Source organism: Adiantum capillus-veneris, chromosome 15 (genome assembly GCF_014529385.1).
Source record: "Adiantum capillus-veneris isolate H3 chromosome 15, ASM1452938v2, whole genome shotgun sequence".
NCBI lineage: Eukaryota > Viridiplantae > Streptophyta > Polypodiopsida > Polypodiales > Pteridaceae > Adiantum > Adiantum capillus-veneris.
In genome coordinates this window covers 129049569-129070534 of record NC_140945.1, presented here as the reverse complement: position 1 = coordinate 129070534, position 20966 = coordinate 129049569, and the positions used below count along the sequence as shown (strand labels likewise).

The window sequence follows — 20966 nt, the reverse complement described above, 5'->3', positions numbered from 1 at the left end:
TCACATGCTTGGCCAAAAAAATGAGCTCTTCACTTTAGCACAGGTCTTATTAAACCCTAGGTGTCTTGCAAATGTAGTGTTGTGACTTTCCCATAAAATTTGATGTTTCAAAAGGGAATTTGCAGACACACACAAGCAATCATGATAATACAAATTACCCTTATACAAAGGAAATTTCCCCTCAAACATCTGTTCCACATGAGAATTTAGAAAAGAGATAATGTTAGAATAGAAAGAATCATTATTCACTTTAGATTGAGCTTGATAAAGCAAAGCACTATGCACCACAGAAATCAAGTTACACATAGGCCTTCCACTCAAGGCATCGACAACCTTGTTCTCTTTTCTAGGCAAATATTAAAGATCAAAATCATAATCACACAATAGTCGAAGCCACCGCTTCTGCCTATTATTGAGTAATGGCTAAGTGAAAATATATTTGTATTTTGATGATTAGTCCTCAATTCACACCAAGCAACAAATGATGCCAATGTTTCAAAGCATGAACAACAGCTCCAAATTCCAAATCATGAACAAGATAATTCAATTCATACCTTTTCATTTTCCTAGATTCATATGCCAAAACTCTTCCCTGCTAAAATAAAACACATCCCATCTATTCTCCACTTGCATCACATGTTACCACAAAAGGTTTCTCAAGTTCTAGAATTTTTACAATACAATTTTCAGTCACCTTGTTTTCAATGTTTCAAATGCAGCTTGACATGCTTCAGACCATACAAAACCCTTGTTTTTCTTTGTTAGTTCAATTAGAGGACTCACAATCTTGGAGAAATTCTTAATATGTGCTCGCTCATAATGTGCTAACCCCATGAAACTCCTCACATCTCTCACAGTTTTTGGTGTTGGCCATTCAACAATTTTGAATTTCCTTGACCTTATTAGGATCAATATGAATGCCTTCTTTTGAGATTGTCCTTCCGAGATATACAATTATTTTCTTACACCAAAATAAAGGCATCAAGATATGGATAAAATATATTGTTCATTAAAGACATGAATGCCGCAAGTGCATTAGTAATTGTAAACTTGAAGTGTCCATATCCTGTACAAGAAGCAGTCTTGAAAATATCTCCTTTCTTAATTCTGTATGGTGGTATCTAGATCAAGGATCAAGCTTTGAAAACACTTGCACAGCACTAGGTTGACTTAACAACTCATCAATGTATGGGAGGGGATATTTATTTTTAATGGTTTGTTTATTCAAATCATTGTAATCAATACACAAACTATATGTCCCATCCTTCCTCCTTTGGAAAAGAACATGGTTGTCCCAAGGAGATACACTAGGTTTGATTAACCCTTTCTTCAACAAGTCATTGAGCTGGAGTTTTAATTCCTTAAGTTCATCTATGTTGAATCTATAAGGAGCTCGAGAGTACGGTTCCGATCTTGGATATAGATCTATTCCATGGTCCAGTGATCTAGGAGGAGGCATACCTGACAGGTCTTCAGGAAAAACATCCTTGAACTCATCAAGAAGCTTTTTTGCATACACTAAAATTTGCCCCTTTTCTTTTTTAGGTTCATCTTTTAATTCATTTGCAAAAATTATGAAGGTCTCACACCCTTTTCTAAGTCCTCTTATCAGTTTCATGGCTAAAAGGACTTATCAGTTTCATGGCTAAAATCAGAATAGACTTAGAATCTCTTTTGCAAAGCTTTAAGCTTTCTACCCGATTCCTAAAAGACACTCTTCTGCTTCAAGAGATAAACCCACATCTTTCTAGTAGAGGTGTCTATGAATGTTAGGATGTATAATGCTCCCCCTACTAGAGACTTGATTGGCATAGGTGCACACAAGTCGCTATGAATGAGATCTAGAGGACTCCCTAACTCCTTGTCCAAAGGTGTTGATGTCAACCTAGTCTATTTTCCATAGATACAATGCTCAAATAAAGAGAACTTAGAGTAATCTAACACAGGGATATAACCAGAACGCTGCAAGACTTTCATTCCCTTTTGACTCGTATGTCCTAACCGGCTATGCCACAACTCTATAGATGGAAGCTTGGCTACACAAATGGAATTCTCTTTCACGGAAGAGACATAAAGTGAGTACAATGAGCAAGACTTCTGGCCTCTAAGCATGTCTAGACTTCCCTTCTTGATAATCCAAAAACCATGAGCAAATATGGTAGTGTAACCCAAATCATCCAGCTATCCAACTGACATCAAACTCTTTGCCAATTTGGGTACATGTCTGACATTATGGAGCATAAACTCAGTGCCATTATGCATAGAAAACTTGATGCTTCCCACACTACATATATCAAGCTCATAAGAATTGCCTAGCTTCATCATGCCATGCATGGAAATGTATGTAGAAAACCACTCCTTGTGAGGAGTCACGTGAAAGCTAGCACCTGAGTCCACAATCCAATTCTGCACATAAAACTCGTCAAGAGCTAACAATGAATCAGGAATCAAATCCAATATGAAAATCAAAACATCATTTGGCACGTTAAAAACTTTCTCAATGGATGGAGAATCAATCACATTAATCTCTTCAATCTTCACGTTGCTTTTAGGTTTGTCAGACTTCACTTTCTCTTTGCCTTTATCAGCTGCATTGTGTGGAAATCTTTCTTCGAGTGTCCTTTTTTATGGCGGTAGTAACACTTAACATTTTGCATGTCTTTGCCTGTGACTCTTGCTGTGACCTTGCCTACAATCCTGTGAATGACTCTTGTTGTGACCTTGCCTGCTTGCCTTACTCATGGATCCCGATTGGGTGTGTTGCCTCAAACTCCCTGATCTTGCTTGATTTCCCTTGCTCACGGGCTCTGCCTGATTGCACCTGCTCGAGTTCAATTGCCTTTGCCTCAATTGCTCATGCCCAAGAGCTCACGATTTCTGACTCACATGCCCTTTAACTCGCAACCCGGCCATGGGGCTTGAAACTTAGCCTGCTTTCCCTCTTGTTCAGCTCTAGCCATTCCCTAGTGTAAACTATTTGAAGAGCTATGGCTGTAAGTGAAGCCACCGTGTTGTGGTGTGCGCAATGCAAGAGTGCTCCTGCTTCTCTAGAGTACTTTGAAGAAAAGCTTCTTCATTATACTTCTTGCTCTACATCTCTTCACAATAGCTCCTCGTTTAAGGGATTATTGTGCACATTACGTGCATGCCTCCATTATGAGGTATTGTGTGGTTGAAAGCTTTCCAACGTAATGCCGCATCCGTGGAGAGAAAGAGAGATATAGATAGATAGAGAGAGAGAGAGAGAGAGAGAGAGAGAGCAACAATGAGAAGGTAGAGAGAAGAGAGTAGAAAGTCACTTCTGAACTCATCTTTTTAACGTAAAGAATTTCTTTTTCAAAGCACTCCACAAAAGCGGGAGCACTCTCGCAATGCGCACCCCACAAAACGGAACGGCTTGTCTACGAGCCATTTGCGCATGTGAGTTTGCAAACAACTACATACCTAAACTCATGTGAGCTACATGCAAACTACTGCGAACATAACCATAATCCTAAATCTAAATTTTAAACCATAATCTTGAAGATAAACTTCAATATAAAAACTAAATCCACAACCTAACCTTAAATCTAAACCTAAGCTCTAATCACTAGCTATCTTTAAATATCCCTAACTATGATCTAAACTTTAAATATAGCGTTAAATCCTAAATCTAAACCTAAACTCTAACTTAAATATAAAACTAAATCCTAAACCTATGACTCTCTCTCTTTCTATCTCTATCTCTCTTTCTCTCTCTCTTTATCTATATATGTTTCTTTATCTCTCTTTCTTTCTCCTTCTCTCTCTCTCTCTCAATGTATGTGTGTTTGTGTCTACGTGTGTATCTCTCTCTCTCTCTCTCTCTCTCTCTCTCTCTCTCTAAAGATATATTAGTGGACCGAGCCATTGAGCTTGGGAGAGCTAGACGTCTGCGTCTACAAGGATGACTACAACATTTATGGAGGTTCCATCAGAGAATCAAGACTACTCTAGTGCAATATGGGAGACACCCAATACATCTATTTACAAAGGCGGACATGACTAAGCTCTTCACCGACCGATACACTACTTTCTCGGACAACACCCAATGTTGGAAATTGATGATGATGATGATGATGATGATTTTAGTCTTTCACTTTACTTTGCTTTTATGTTTGTACCCAGACATTAGATTAGATCCACAAGGAGTTTATCAGATTGGTCTCGTAGGTCATTTTTTCATTTTGAAGACGTTTAATATAACATTCCATTTCATTTCTCTCTCTCTCTCTATGTCTCTCTTTATCTGTGTGTGTGTGTGTGTGTGTGTGGTGTGTGGGTGTGTTCTTTGATAATGCAAGTGTGTGTACATTCTCTCTCTCTCTCTCTCTCTCTCTCTCTCTCTCTCTCTCTCTCTCTCTCTCTCTCTCTCTCTCTCTCTCTCAATGTGTGTGTGTGTGTGTGTGTGGGAGAGAGAAAGAAAGAGGGGAAGGGAACGTGAGAGACAGAGAGAGGAGAGGGAGGGAGCATACCTTTCTCTTCCTCCTCTCCTCGTGTGTGTGTGTGTGTGTGTGAGAGAGAGAGAGAGAGAGAGGTAAACCTGTTTCGTAGAAAGTGTCAAAACTCAGATCTATAGATCTGAGTTTTTAGCACTCTCAGATTATTTTTACAGGGTTGGTGTCGTTATGAGCATCCTATAGTCTTTGTTACATAGCGATGCCAATACTTTTCCACATTTGAGCGTCGCATTACGAGCGTCGCTACGCTGAAGGACCTCTTGTAGTGTATAAATCAAGCGTAGTCAATTTTCTCTTATTTCTCATAGAACCTGTGTGTGTGTGTGTGTGTGTGTGTGTGAGAGAGAGAGAGAGAGAGAGAGAGAGAGAGAGAGAGAGAGAGAGAGAGAGAGAGAGAGAGAGAGAGAGAGAGATGTTGTCATAGTTGGAGAGTCTTGGCTGTCGATTATAGAACCTGGTGCAAAATACATTTAAGGATGAAAACCTATGGTAAAGGGTTGTCTTCGTGCTACATAACGGTTATGCAGAGGAGAATGTTGGCCTACAATATATAAGATGCATTTTCAAACAAGGACATAGGTAGATTGACATCAACCACCTAGGAATAAAGTAAACATATATAGAGTGCATCAAGTATTATAGTTGTTGTAACATTTAATAGCATGAACATAGTGAGCATTTCATTAGAATAGATTCCTAATGAGAATAACAAGAGTGCTTGGGTGGAGAGAGCAACAAAAAGCATAACACCTAGTTACATAGCATGACCAATACTTCAAAAGATAGAGAAATTAAGCAATTTACAACAGTTGAGGACCGTATTTGCATGGAGCCGGTCCCCCCTCCAAAAGGCTTTGTATTATGGTTTCTCCCATCAAGAGAGACATTTTACAATACAATTCTTTGTGTTCCTTCAATACTAGCTAGTGCAATGAAGATGGAAAATTCAAGCACTAAGCAAAACACTTATCAAACACAACATCAATTCCCTCATGGTCTCAGACCCAAGACCTCACACACCTTCGAAGATGGTGAGAGCTAGCGGGGTATGAGAGTAGATTGAGAGGAAGAAGGAGTAGTCTTACATGAACGATGTACATCTCCTCACATAATCACACATACTAGAATAGATTAGCTTAGTAATTAGCATGGTAGAGGAGGTGAGCAAGCATTGAAGCTTGGCTCTTGGTTGGATTTTCATCACAAAGCTAAGAGTTGTTGGTGTAGGCCTCCCTTCTCACAAGCTTGGAGTAGGTGATAAGCTTTCCATTAAAGCTTGAGAAGAGAGAGAGAGAGAGTCTTCTTACTCCACACATAGAATAGTGTGAGTGTGTAATGCAATAATGCCTTGAGAAAATCAGCCCCCTCTCTCTGGTCGACCCCTCTTGCTATTTGCTCATGCAGACACCCCATTGGACCTCCACAGGCTTAACCAATAGGATTTCAGGAGCATAAGTGATAGCCTTCTGACATGTGTCCCGCTTTCCCCTTTTGTGAGAGCTTTAGGTAATTAATTAATGCAAGTAAACTCTCATTTGGACCCCTTTGACTCCTGGCCAATAGGAATCAGGCAAGCCATTGGGCTGTTGAATGCTCATTGGACCCCTTGGGAGACTGTCCAATAGTCTTCTAGAGAGCTTAATTCTTATAGGCTCTTTTATTAAGTGTTTTTAAATTAGTTAAACTATATTTACTCTATCCTAATTCTCATTGGTCCACCTCAAAGGCCATCCATAGGATTTGAGTACACCTTGTGGGCATCTAGGCTAGGGAGCTAACATATGTCCCTTATTCCCTTTGTGTGAAGGGAACTTGTGTGTGTGTGTGTGTGTGTGTGTGTGTGTGTGAGTTTTTCTCTCATCTCCTACAACTAGGGCTTGCCCCGTCCTATGTAGGGATGCATGAAGACTTTTTGCGAGACACACAAAGCATCCAATTTCCCTAATGTATGACCTTTGGACACATCCTTTGAATTTTGGAACATAAGCGTTTTGGAAGTCTTAATGGGATGAACCTTAGGGTCTTTTAAGCCCATTGTTGCACATTGATCTTTTGCAGATGGTCCCCGCTTTGGATCCCTATTTTCCCTCCTTTGGATCCCTATTATGACCAGTCTGCCAGCTTAACCAATATTGGAGCATTTTCTCCCCTGGCACTTTCCCATATTAAATGATCAGTTTAACATGAGAAAATCATTTATTAGTTATTATGACATTACCTCTCTCTTGAAATCATAGTCATCCTCGACAATGGGGTAGAGAAGATAAAGCATATTCATTAGTCCTTTTCCTAGCGGGTAAAGGATCTCTTTGTTACCCTATGACATCGTTGCAGAATGGATGACTAGTCCATTTGGCGCTTGAGAGCCTAAGCTGCCGCAAGCATGTCTGCACATTAGTCCTATCAATCTTCCATAGTAGAGTGACAAGCTCTACTTGGTGTTCGGGAGACGGCGTCTCCACAGACTTGATCTAAGCATGCATACTACTTCATTTTTGTGCACAATAAAGAAAAAGAGAGTCTTATAAGACAAAAAAAATACTTTGTTCATTTTTAACATTTGTACATTTGCTAACTCTTAGGAAGCATTGTAAGCATTGACAAGGTTTAGGTTATCCTTTAATTGTATGCCTTGCATCCATCTAGCATCTTCAAAAGGATAATTCTTAAACTTAATAAGATATCGTCGGATAGTCTTAGTACCTTGTCTTCATGTCGGAGGATGGACTCGGGCTGCAGCACCTCTTCTTGGTCCTCAATCTCCGGTGGGTCTTCAATAGTAGGTTCTTGAGGTGGCTCTCCTTTGTAAGGTTTTAATAGGCTCACATGAAAAGCATTGTGTATGAACCAATGGCTAGGCAACTTGAGTTGATAGGCCATCTCATTGCTTGGCCTAAGAATCTCGAAGGGACCATAGTACCTTTTTGCTAACTTAGCATAGTACTTTTGGTGTCTCGTAGGATTCTTGCTCGTTGTGTGCCTTAATCCAGCCTTGGGAAATTTGAGTAAGACCCAATCATTTTCTTTAAAAGCTTGGGCTCTTCTGTGCTTGTCAGCAACAGCCTTTTGCCTTTGTTGTGAGATAGAGATAGCATCCTTAATCTTTTGGAAAGATTCTTGTAGGTCTCAGCTATACTCATCTACAGCGAAGATCTTCCTGTGTACCTTCAGTAGCAGGGGACTTTTTTATCTTCCCTCAATTACCTTGAAAGGTGCTTTTGCTTTGGAAGTATGTACAGTGTTATTGCAGGCATACTCCACTAAGGGTAAGTACTTCTCCCATTGGGATCTTTGATCTCCTTCCATTACATAAGCTTTTAGTAGATCAAGAATTGTTAGGTTAGCTATTTCACTTTGGCCATCCGTTTGCGGGTGATAGGCCGAAGAGAAGTTTAGCCTTGTCCCTAAATTCTCAAAGAGACCCTTCTAGAAATTACTGGTCATTCTAGGATCTCTATCTGACACTATGGACATTGGCAAGCCATGGTACTTGAAGATTTGTGATATAAAGAGGGTTGCGATTTGATGGGCTTTGATAGTCTTTTGATAGGTATAAAATGAGCTTGTTTACTAAACTTTTCCACTATCGTCCATATTCTCGTATTCCCATGGATAGACTTAGGCAATCCAAAGATAAAATCCATGGATATGCTCTCCCATGGTGAATTAGGGACTGGAAAAGGTTGAAGCATTCCAAGCTGCTTCCCTCTATCAAACTTCGTCTTTTGGCATACCACACATTGAGAAACATACTCTTGTATGTTTGCTTTCATGGTAGGCCAATAGAAATATGTTTCAATCCCTTTTAGGGTATACTGAATCCCTCTATGCCTTGCATAAGGAGGAGCATGCGATTCATACATTACTTTCTGGTGTAGTGAGCTAGTAATGCATAGTCTATTGCCATAGAGAAGATAACCATCTTGTAAAGTAAATGGTTCCTCTTTCTTCCCTAATGCAATGGCTGAAATCAGATCTCTAAAATTGGGATCAATAGCATACTCATCTATCATAGAAGATAGATCATTGTGAGTTGCTATGGAAACCGCATTCACTTTCGGTCGTCTTGAGAGTGCATCGGCTACTTGATTATGCTTGCCAGCAATGTGAGCAATATGAAAATGAAATAGTGAAATAAAATTTTTCCACCTCATTTGTTTGTTGCAGAGCTTGGTCTGCGTCATGAAGTACTTAAGACTTTGGTGATTCGTTCACAGAATGAAAGGAGTCCCCAATAAATAGTGCTTCCATGAGTCTAAGGCATGTAGAACTGCAAGGAGTTCCTTTTCATATATGCCTAGAGCTTGCTCAACAGGGTGAAGCCTTCGAATTTCATAGCCTATGGCGTGCCCTTCTTGGAGCAAAACAGCTCCAAGGCAATCACCACAAGCATCACATTGGACCTTAGATGGCTTTGAGAGATTCGGTAGTGTAAGCACAGGTTGAGGGATAAGCTTTTCTTTTAGCTTTTTGAAAGCATTGTTCTCCTTGGCAGACCATGTATACCTAATGTTTTTCTTTGTTAGGTCATGTAATGGTCCTGCTATTAGTGAGAACTTTTCTATGAAGCGTCCATAGTATGCGCACATACCTATAAAGCTTCTTAGTTCATGAAGATTCCTTGGTTTAGGCCATCCTTTCATTACCTCTAATTTTGATGGATCCATTTGGATGCCATCTTGAGAGATAATGTGACCTAAATACTAAATCTGTTGTAAGAAAAGTTCACTTTTCTTTTGATTAACATAAAGTTTATTCTCTCTAAAACTTGAAATATTACCTGGAGGTGTTGCTTGTTTTTGTCTAATGAATTAGAGTAGATGATGATATCATCAAAGAACACTCTTGTAAAGGTTCGGTGAGGCCTGAATAGCTTCTCCATCAAGCGGTTGAATGTGGATGGTGCATTGGTCAAGCCAAAAGGCATGACAATGTATTCGTAAAGACCAAACGTAGTGCAAAATGCGATCTTTACAATGTCTTGATCAACTATCCTTATTTGATGATAGCCACTTTTTAGGTCAATCCTATTGAAGTAGGTGGACCCTTGTAGCTTATCAAATAGGTCTTCTGCCCGTGGAATGAAAAATCTATTCTTGATAGTGATCCTATTTAGTGCTCTATAGTTGACACACATACGATATGTGCCGTCTTTCTTTTGCACTAATAGCACAGGAGAACAAAATGGAGATGAGCTAGGCCTAAAGATGCCCTTCTCAACTAACTCATGCACTTGCCACATAATCTTCTTTTGTTGAGCTTGAGAAACTCTATAAGGAGGTTTGTTAGGTGGTGAACTTCCTGGAAGAAGTTCAATTATATGGTCATCATGGCCTCGTTTACGAGGTAGCTCAGAAGGGATGTCATCAATAAAGACATCTTGAAACCCCTTGAGAAAATTGGATAACTCTAATTCCTTTTGATTGTGTATATTTTCTTTTGCTAAAACATTAGGTTCATTTTGAGAGTCTAACAAAAATCATGTACACGATAACATAGCTCTTTATTGACTTATTGAAAGCTTGCGTATGCACAATGGGTATGGTGTTACCCATTTCCTTAGCATTTATGTACATATCTTTTTCCCTGAACCTAAAATTTCAGGGAGTTAACATTGGCAGCCATGCAATCAAACCATGGTGCCCCTAGGATTGCATCCTCATGCTTGAGAGGAGAGATAAAGAATTCCTCTTTGTCCACATAGCTTTGGACATGGAGCCTCAATTTCCCGATTAAGGGAGTGACTGAAGCTTCTTGCTCCTTGAAAGCACCATCTGCGGGTAGGACATCTCCCATCTCGTAAGCTTGTATGCCTATCTTGGTGGCCAACTCTGTGGATATGAAATTGTGAGTCGAACCAGGGTCAAAGAGAATAAAAGCAACATGTTCTCTTACCTTTCCCCAAGCAAGGCATAGAGGAGATCCTTTGTGGTGAGTTTCCTCCTCTTGGATTTCGACCAAGGTAGATCTAGGAGGTTCATGGCTAGTGTTCTTTTGGGGACAAACGCAGTACGCATGCCCTTGCTTGCCGCACTTGAAACAGCGGTTATCCTTATGATAACGCTCAAGCTCTTCAGAACAGAGTTTATTTTTGCCTCTATAAACTCCCTTCTCTTTAGCTTTGTTGGAGTTGCCCTTAGGAGACTTTTGGACATTGTCCTTCCCCTTAGGCTCATTGGAACCCTTGTTTTTCGTGGGCTTAGAATTTCTTTTAGCCCCCATTTGAAACTTGATTTGAGAAGCCACCATAGTATGGTGTATAACCGCCGATATGGTGCGTGGCCTTTGGGAGTTGACATACTCCGCCATTTCTTCAGTTAAGCCCGCACAAAATTGTTTCTTTTGCTCTCCAAGATCCAACTTCTTAAAGATAGTGGCTTTGAGTTGTAAGTCCCAAAACTTGTATACGTATTTGTGAATGGATTCGTAGGGAGAGAGCTTCAAGCTTCGCCATTCGGTGAGTACTTTGTCTTTGGCATCGGTGGCCAAAAATTGCTTCATAATGGAAGCTCTTAAAGCTTTCCATGTTCGTGGAGCTAGACCACCATTGCCTGGAAAAATGTTGAAAGTGCATAGCTACATGGTGTAGCTTAGAGGACTCCGTGAAGCCCTCATCTCCAAACGCCGCATCGAAAAGGCCAAGACTTTGATCGTAGCACCAAAGGTGCCATCATAGGTAAGGAAAGAGCTGCTCTTCCCTTCCTCTTTGAACTTATTGAGCTTGGACGACCTCTTCCACGCGGCATAGGATTTCCTATGGCCTCTTCTTTTTGATGGTTCAAAGGTTTCACCATCACTTTCTTTAGAAGGTGAAGAATTTGAGGAAGATGGAGAAGAGGGTGTCCTCTTTCTCGCCTTTTTCTTCTCTTGCTTTTTGTCATCCCTCTTTGAAGTATGGTGTGGAGAAGTATACGATGGTCTTCTCCATTTTGGAGGTGATGAAGAGCGTTTAGCCCGCCATCTTCGTGGAGCCATCTTCGTGGAGCCATCTCCGCCGAGGTGGCAGGAGACTCACTTCTTTCTCGTTCCTTCGGTGGGGGCTCTTAAATTCTCCTTTGAGAAGGATATGTGTCATTCAGGAGAAAATTTATGAGCCCTTCATATGGATCCTCTTCTTCTTCCTAAATCAGAGAGAGGCCTCTTTTGGAAGTCTTGCAAGGAGGACTCCTAGGTGCTCTCTTGTCATGGTGGGGAGCTTAGAGAATCCCATGAGCACAAAGCTGCCGTTGCACTTCACTTTGGAGGGATGGATTGCCCATGGCTTGTTGAAGCCTAGAAACAAGGTAGTTAACAAGCATTGGGGCATCATTAGTAGCTTGCTCATTAGCAAAATCAAAGTTATCAACATTAATTTCACTCTCTTTACCGATGTCAACCATTCTAACAACTTTTAGTTGTAAACTTTTTAGGTGTACTTTGGCACTTCAATCCCTAGTTGCTACTGCTCTTTACCCCTTTAGAAAAAGCACTCAAGCTACTTTACCCGTGGCTCGAATACCATTAGTTGCAAGGAATAGAAGAGAGGTTCATTCAACACCAAAACAACACCGTCTCCTGTCAAGCTTCTAATAGCTCAATAGTGGTTAAACCATAGGCAAGCCCCGTAGGACTCCACTATTAAGACCATAGCTCTCAACCGTGATGCCCCGTTAACTATACAAAGGGAGGCGCACTGCAAGGCTAAAAAATCCCTATTCTGCTTACTCACATGCAATTAATAATACCAACCATTTATAGCTAGCTTGAGGAACTCCCTTCTTGAGAAAGAAAAGAGAAACCTTGTGATCTGATACGAATGTAACATTTAATGGCCTAGTAACTTGTGTGTAGCGGAAAATAGTAGGAACATAATGAGCATTTCATTAGAATAGATTCCTAATGAGAATAACAAGAGTGCTTGGGTGGAGAGAGCAACAAAAAGCATAACACCTAGTTAGATAGCACAAACAATACTTCAAAAGAGAGAGAAATTAAGCAATTGACAACAGTTGAGGGCCGGATTTGCATGGAGTCGGTCCCCCCTCCAAAAGGCTTTGTATAATGGTTTCTCCCATCAAGAGAGACATTTTACGATTCTTTGTGTTCCTTCAATACTAGCTAGTGCAACGAATATGGAAACTTCAAACACTTATCAAACACAACATCACTTTCCTCACGGTCTCAGACTCAAGACCTCACACACCTTCGAAGATGGTGAGAGCTAGCGGGGTATGAGAGTAGATTGAGAGGAAGAAGGAGTAGTCTTACAAGAAAGATGTACATCTCCTCACATAATCGCTCATATTAGCATAGCTTAGCTTATTAATTAGCATGGTAGAGGAGATGAGCATGCATTGACGCTTGGCTCTTGGTTCGATTTGCATCACAAAGCCAAGAGTTGTTGGTGTAGGCCTCCCTTCTCACAAGCTTGTAGATGGTGATAAGCTTTCCATTAAAGCTTGAGAAGAGAGAGAGAGTCTTCTTACTCCACACATAGAATAGTGTGAGTGTGTAATGCAATAATTCCTTGAGAAAATCATCCCCCTCTCTCTCTTGGTCAACCCCTCTTGCTATTTGCTCATGCAGACACCCCATTGGACCTCCCCTGGCTTAGCTAATAGGATTTCAGGAGCATAAGTGATAGCCTTCTGACATGTGTCCCCTTTCCCCTTTTGTGAGAGCTTAAGGTAATTAATTAATGCAAATAAACTCTCATTGGACCCCTTTGTCTCTTGGCCAATAGGAATCAGGCAAGCCATTGAGTTGTTGAATGCTCATTGGACCCCTTGGGAGACTGTCCAATAGTCTTCTAGAGAGCTTAATTCTTATAGGCTCTTTTATTAAGTGTTTTTAAATTAATTAAACTAGATTTACTCTAGCCTAATTCTCATTGGTCCACCTCCAAGGCCATCCAATAGGATTTGAGTACACCTTGTGGGCATCTGGGCTAGGACCTGACATGTGTCCCTTATTCCCTTTGTGTAAAGGGAACTTGTGTGTGTGTGTGTGTGTGTGTGTGTGTATGTGAGTTTCTCTCTCATCTCCTACAACTAGGGCTCGCCCCCTCCTATGTAGGGATGCATGAAGACTTTTTGGGACAGACACAAAGCATCCAATTTCCCTAATGTTTGACCTTTGGACACATCCTTTGAATTTTGGAACATGAGCATTTTGGAAGTCTTAATGGGCTGAACCTTAGGGTCTTTTAAGCCCATTGTTGCACATTTCTCCTTTGCAGATGGCCCCCACTTTGGATCCGTATTTTCCCTCCTTTGGATCCCTACTGTGGCCGGTCTGCCAACTTAACCAATATTCTAGCTTTTTCTCCCCTTGCACTTCCCCATATTTAACGATCAGTTTAACATGAGAAAATCATTTAGGAGAATTAGATATTAGTTATTATGATAATAGTACATAAGTTGAATTGTCCAACTATGAGAAAAGAAGTGCATGCGGTCTATTTGATATATAGATATGATGATCGAGATTATATACTACTGAGGAAAACATGTAGCTAAACTAAACTTAAGGAAGCATCAACAAACTATTAAAATTAAAATGGACTATCGACCTGATAATCATGTACGGGTGTCGGCCAATTGTGCAAGCCGAAGGACAATGTTTGAGTCAAGCTACATAAAAGCAATGTGAATAGTTAAACATTTTTCCTTGTAATGAACCGTCAGAGAGTGAAAATGCTAAAAATATAGTGCACGCCATGCAGAAGTGCCATACAAAAGTATGGTGGAGAGTTGGCAATGTGGTCTCTCCAAAAACTATAAGAAACGGAAGCCATGCCCTGCCTTGTAGCATTTATGTGTTGCGCCAAGAAAACACATATGCATGGAGAATTGAAGGCAGATAACGGACCTTGCAGTGTTGTCGGTGTGCTTGTGCAATTGAAACATGCACTGTTGTGAATATATGTCCTCTTTGTCAAACACAAAACACGCGTCAAGACAAATACAAAAGATGTAGGAGATAGATTCAACTTAAAACAAAGTAGAGGTAACTTTATGATCTACATCATAGACAATGTAGGGTTTATTGTAGTGATGAGTTCTTAGTTCAATCTATATTAACTTTGTATTGTAAGGGCACCATTAAAGTTCTCTCTGATGCATCCATGGAGTTCTCATCGGGGGGGCATGTGCCAAGGTACACACTTTTGTTCTTTTCTAAAGGCACCATTAAAGTTGGCATGCATATCGAACAAAGAATTTCCAAGCACAACATGTTACTCCAAGGGCCCTTGAATATTGTTGATGTTTGCATTCACTTATGATATTATGTCTATCATCACCAATGCTTCTATGTTGTTCCTCATAAAGCCTAAGGAAGAGCTGAATGCTTACTTTTGTTAGCCTCATGCTCAAGCTCGTTTTGCAAATCTTTGGTTCTCCTTCAATTACTTCCCCCCATGCTACAAAGGTTTGTTTCTGCCTCCTCTGTCTTTCGTTGGATTGTGGACTAGGGACGCGCGAACGATGGCTGCAGATTAGGGGGAGGACTTGGGGAGAAATGAGTTGAAGAGGAGGGTGAGAGAGGGTAATCTAAGTGGAGGTTTAGGATGGGTATTATCATCCTCATTCTCATCCTCATCCTAATCATCATCATCACCATCGCTAGCAGTAGCAGCAGTGCCTCCTCCTGCGTGGAAGATGGGAGTTGCCTTGCAAGCAGAGTTGCAACAAAAGGGGATGCAACACTTGGACAGAGAATAGTTGGTTGTGGAGAGGAGTGGATAGAGACAGGGCCAACAATAGACATGGCTGCAAGTGGAGAGGATGATGGAATTTGAAGCTTGTGGCTTGCTGTGGCAGCGTTGACACAAGAAGTTGGGTTTTGAAAGTGCTGCTGTTGCTTTGAGCTTTGCCGCTGACGTCGGTGCCTGGAGAGACATGGGGATAAGGGGAAACAGGTGCACCGCTCGGTAGCATATTGGGCAGCCCTCCATAACCTGATCCTCAGCTAGCCACATTCGCAAACACGGCCAGTAGAAGAGACGCTCGCATGCCGTCATCATCGCCTCTCTTGTACTATGCACATGCGCTTCATCAGTATTCCCCTGCACTTATCTAAATGCTCTACGTTCCGAGCAACAAAGCAAATAGGCTGGACTACCTTGTGCTCATTCTTGCAAAGTTTCTCTTCTATGTGAGTCTCATCTCCTACTAATTACAAAGAGTCCACGTTATTGATGCAAAGAAACTCTTGACTCCCACGTTTTGTTGCTTGTGAATGTTTGGGAGTGCCTGCATTTTCGATGGAGGGGGTTGTGTTCATTGGCTGGTAGCCCTCTGCGTCATCTTGATCTGCACGTTTCTCTATATCCCTTGTAGATTTATCAGGACTGTGTTAGGTGCTTCTACGATCCCATCGGATTGCATGTGCGCACTTTTTGGATCGATCAACTGCGTTCATGCATGTGCACACTATGTCTCTCCATTGCCTTGCACGATATTGCACAGGGCTCCATAGTCCACCATACTTGTCGACGTCGTCGCTCTACATAGGCAGTGAAAAGCGAGCAACCATAAAAAGCAAAGTTGGCTTTGATTATTATTATTATTATTATTATTATTATTAGCGTAAGGTGGTGATTGGTCCAAGTGGCTCATTGTATGGGCCTTGTTTGGAGGCTTACCAAGTAACAAGGCTTACCAGTACTTGCGAAGCGAAGTGTCAGCCCAGAGAAGGCCGCTCTGCCTCCCCCAAAGAGAATTTTCTGTGAAAGAATACTCCCACCTACTCGAGAGCAGCAACGATTGATTTCCAACAATACAAGTAAGATTTTTAAGAGTCTTTAGTATCATTCATATTCAAATTGTTTCACATGTGTTGTCCATCACCCTTACTTCAAACTAACTTCATATTCAGTTACATATTCAGTTTCATATTTTCATTTAGGCTATGGTAAGAGGCACAAGGAAAATCAAAAAAGGCAAAGCATGTGCAGCAGCAAGCAAAACTTTACATATTTCGTCCTCCTTTAAGCAAACTCATGGCATCAAGAAGGGAAGAACCAATGGACAAAAGAAGTCTAAGAAGCCTCCTCTTGCACTCCAAGCAAAAGCTACATTTCCCAAACCAAGCATCGTTTTACAAAGCCAACAACCTGAGGACTCCACTCCAAAACCATCCACCAAGAAACAAAAGCGTGCAAAGCTATCTTGGACAGAGAAGGACATGGAAAAAGCTCTGTTAGCACGGGAACAAGGACTTTCTTCGCAAAAATGCTCCATGCAATTTGGCATGAACAAATCTGCAATAGCAAACTGGGAAGAAGGACAATCACAAAAGAGCGAGAGGGCCGGAAACCGCACTCACCTTTGACGAAGAAGAAGCACTACTACAATGGATATTTCAAAAGTGCGAATCAAGGCATGGTGTCTCCATCTTGGATGTTAAGCTAAAGGTGGTAGAGATTTGTCAAACAAGACACACTCTCTTCACGAATGGAATTCCTGGAAGGAGGTGGTGGGAAGGGTTTCGACGCCAGCATCCACAACTTGTTTTCCGTGTCAATGAAGGTCTAGATCAGTCCAGAGCAATAAGGTTTCGGCCAGAAATTGTCGAGACTCTTCACAAGAATCTTAAGGCGCTTTATGATGAAAATAAGTACCCACCTTCTAATATCTGGAATGCAGATGAGACCGGGTTTCAAGGGTCAAGGGACAAAGGCATGAAGATCCTTGCAAAGAAGGGAACCAAATCAGTGTATGGAATCACATGTGATTCTCGAGAATGGATGACAGTTTTATGCTGTGTTAATGCAGATGGCCATGCAATCCCTTCATATTATATATTCAAGGGGAGTAGACTAAACAACAACTACATCGAAGATTGCGAACCAGGGGCTGCAATGGCCATGCAAAAGAAAGCATGGATGACCGGCGAGCTCTTCCAAGCTTGGCTAGAGCACTTACAAAAGTTCATCATGCAAGACATTGGATTTGATAACAGACATCTTTTAATACTTGATGGTCATGGAAGCCATGTTTCCCTCGAAGTTGTGGCGAGAGCACATGAAGCTGGCATAGATTTTATCACTTTACCTGCCCATACATCACACAAGCTACAGCCCTTGGATGTCTCCGTCTTCAAATCATTAAAGACAATTTTCGAAAAGAGAGGGCAATATGGCAGCAACGGACAGCATCCAGCCAAGCAAGCAAGAGAAAGCTTGCAACCATTGTGGCAAGTGCTCTAAAAATGTCTTTAACAGAGTCAAACATTAAGGCAAGTTTCCGTGCAAGAGGAATTTGGCCCCTTGATGCTTGAGCAATAAAATTTGAGGGCATGCCATGCAACAATATACAAATCATACATGAAACGACAAATCAAGAAGATGAAATCCTCTCACAAGTCCCAAGCACCCCACCTCAAGGAGGTATAGAGGATGAAGCTATTCTAGCACTACATTCGATGGTAAGTAACACACAAGAAGCACAGGTTAGAAGAACTGTTGTACCAAGTTTGTTGTGTGATCAAAGCGAATTAGCACATCAAATCAGAGCAAATCAGAGCGAACCAACACATCAAATCAGGGTAAATCACAGTGAATCAACACATCAACTCATAGCAAATCAGAGCGAATCAGTACATCAAATCATAGAAAATCAGAGAGAACCAGCACCTCAAATCAGAGTAAGTGAATTAGCACATCAACTCAGAGCAATTCAAAGCAAATCAACACATCAAATCAGAGCAAATCAGAGCGAATTAGCACATCAAATCAGAGTAAATCATACCACACCAGCACATTAGATTAGAGCAGATGAGAGCAAATCAACACAACAAATTACAGCAGATCAGAGTGAATCAACACATCAAATCAGCTTTATGAGGTCGCTAGAAGAAGATTGTTTTGTAGTTGATACTACCTTCCACCTGTAGAAGGGTATGTTGACAAAGAGAACAATAACCTCTCTTCAAACAAGCAACCCATGCAAAGAAGCCAGTCTCAAAGTGATCAGTCCCGTATAATTGATCTTTTACGAGTGCCAATGTCAGAGGTATCAGTAAGACAAGCACCTAGAGAGGCATTTGTGGACTATACGAACAACTTGATACTCACTTCACCCAAGTATATTGAGATCATGAAGGCTAAGAATGCTAAGAAGGACGAGATTGCTAAAGCTAGAGAGCAGAATAAAGTGGAGAAAGAGAAACGAAGACTCCAATCACTTGCAGGAATAGAGGCATGTAAACAACGACAAGAAGAGGCAGCTCAAGCCAAGAGGTCTAAGAAAGATTGGGAAGCACAACAACTTGTTTTTGAGAAAAGGATGCGGGCCATTCTTTGGGAGGGTGGTTCCTTAGAAGGTTTGATTCTAAATCCATTGCATGTTGATCATCCATACCATGCCAATGCCAGGAGATGACAAATGGAGAAATTGCGAAGGTCTCGCCAACAGACCACTAGAAGTTTACGAGGCATCACCACAAGTATGCGAGTCTAGAGGTCTTGAATCCCCAAAAATGTCCCTTTTTGCAGGTTTCATTGTATGGCCTCTTACTTACGTACAATCCTATTTGCCTGCCAATCGGCCATCTAAAATCATTTTGAACCTCAAAGTTTTTGTATAAGTCCTTGTTAGATACACTGTTGTAACCTACCAAAATGTCACCGATTTACTAATATACCTCATCTTTTTTGCAAGTCTTGGCAATAATGTTGCCATCAATATTTTGCAGGTCTTAATTTAACCTTCTATTGTGATTTGAAATCCAATTTGAAGTTCAGAAAAACAACAGCACATTAGACAATCATGCCATGAGTCACAATGTAGACTCATAAATCAAATCAGGTAACATTCAATTTGGCTAAGGGCTCAACAACATAATACACCTCACATTTAGGTGACGACGAAGAAATGCTAGCTCGTAAAAGATTAAATTGAGACATGATTGCTGAGTGAGATGATAGGCATCTCACCTTACCCAGTACTGATCTGTCCAATCATTCCAGCATTGGCCCCCTCATCTGCATGTCCCTGAACACTTGAGCATCTGAACACAGAAAAAAAAAGAGTGAAATGCCCACAAATTTAGAGGCAGCAATGATATGGCATGCTTTCTTTGAGACTTACCAAGCAATGCAATTACAAAGTCGTGTTGAAGATCGCAATGTCATGCACGTTTGCTATCGCAATGCCGACATAGCAGGGGCTCCTCGGCACAGGTCATGCGCCCCAGGGCTTATTACAGTGTAGGCTCCTCCTGTGATGCTTGGAAGCTTGCTGCAGGCTAGCGCAGTAGCTACACAACCCAAGAAACTCCCCCTTGGAAGCCTGTTGCAAGCTGGCGCAGAACCTCATGCCCTTGGAAGCTGGCTGCAATGCGCGCAGGTCATCCTGTTGCAAGCTGGCGCAGAACCTCATGCCCTTGAAAGCTGGCTGCAATGCGCGCAGGTCATTCGAGGACAAAAAGCCAGAGAACGCCGTGAAGGTCGACAAGCGCAGCACACGAAGCTGCATGTCCCTAAACTGGCATGCCCAAGAGCCTTTACACAAGCGCTACATTAGTGGTACTAGTAACTGTCACTACTTTCTTGGGCTGTTATCGCGCACGTGCGAGGGGCAAGTTCATACTCCCACTCACCCCATAATTTGTTACACACAATTTGTGAAAATTGTCTGCCAGTCCACGTCACCAACTGAGTCCCACTTGTAGACGGCCACGTGGCGCTTCATGCTAGCCCCCTAACTTTGCAGTTTGGTCACATATCACCCCCAATCCATCACTCCCAATCTAAGTGTCTCTAAATAGGGACCTCTATCCTAGACTTACCAAGTAATAAATATTTTCTTTGTAGATTCCAAGACTCTCTCCCTAGTGGCCACCAACATTGCATCTATATCATAGTTCTTCTCGGGCGATAAATGATAAGATCCCAAATCGGTCAACACATAGTAATTGTAGTCTCCACCAATTGAATGCCATCTATTTAAAGGTTTGGCACTTTGACCAGTCTTGCTCATGTTTCAATTTTGACTACTCTCACATGTTGTACTGGCAGGCCTCGTGTTGTTTATCGTTGTTAGGCGAGAGAGTGACTCCTCCCCTTTAAGTGCCACGGGGTCCTAACCATGGGATCAATGGTCTCAAGTGAAAGATCAATATGGACCATCCATCTGCTAAAACTAAACTCAGGATCCTTCGACTTTACAAAACTAATCTCAGGATCTCGAGTTTAGGTTTTACCGGCCACGCGGGGTCTAATCTCGGGATGCCCGTGCTTTCCCAACCGAGATTTGAACCCTCACCACTAGCTTGAGAGTCTGAACCTTAAGGATCATGCCCGCGTGCGCTTTCTCTGACGTAGATGTGTTTTTCCATAAACTTAAACTTAAAACAATAGAATTCGACAAGAGCCATTGATCCCATGGTTAGGACCCCGTGTCAGAGGAGAGTGGGACCATTATACATTTTTGACATCATTAAAAAAACGGTTTCCGGATCAGCATCCATCTGGTGCCCACAAAAGGCTCATGCAGTGTTCGG

The 20966-nt window shown here is 41.5% G+C and overlaps 1 protein-coding gene across 1 annotated transcript; it reads left to right on the top strand.

The window, feature by feature from the left end:
* Positions 1-15539: 15539 nt before the first annotated feature.
* On the top strand, positions 15540-17670 carry LOC147441481 (MFS-type transporter clz9-like). The gene is made up of 2 exons (XM_086483437.1): positions 15540-15614; positions 16732-17670. Exons 1-2 carry the CDS (start codon positions 15540-15542, stop codon positions 17668-17670), a joined length of 1014 nt encoding a protein of 337 aa, XP_086339563.1.
* The last annotated feature ends 3296 nt before the right edge of the window (positions 17671-20966 follow it).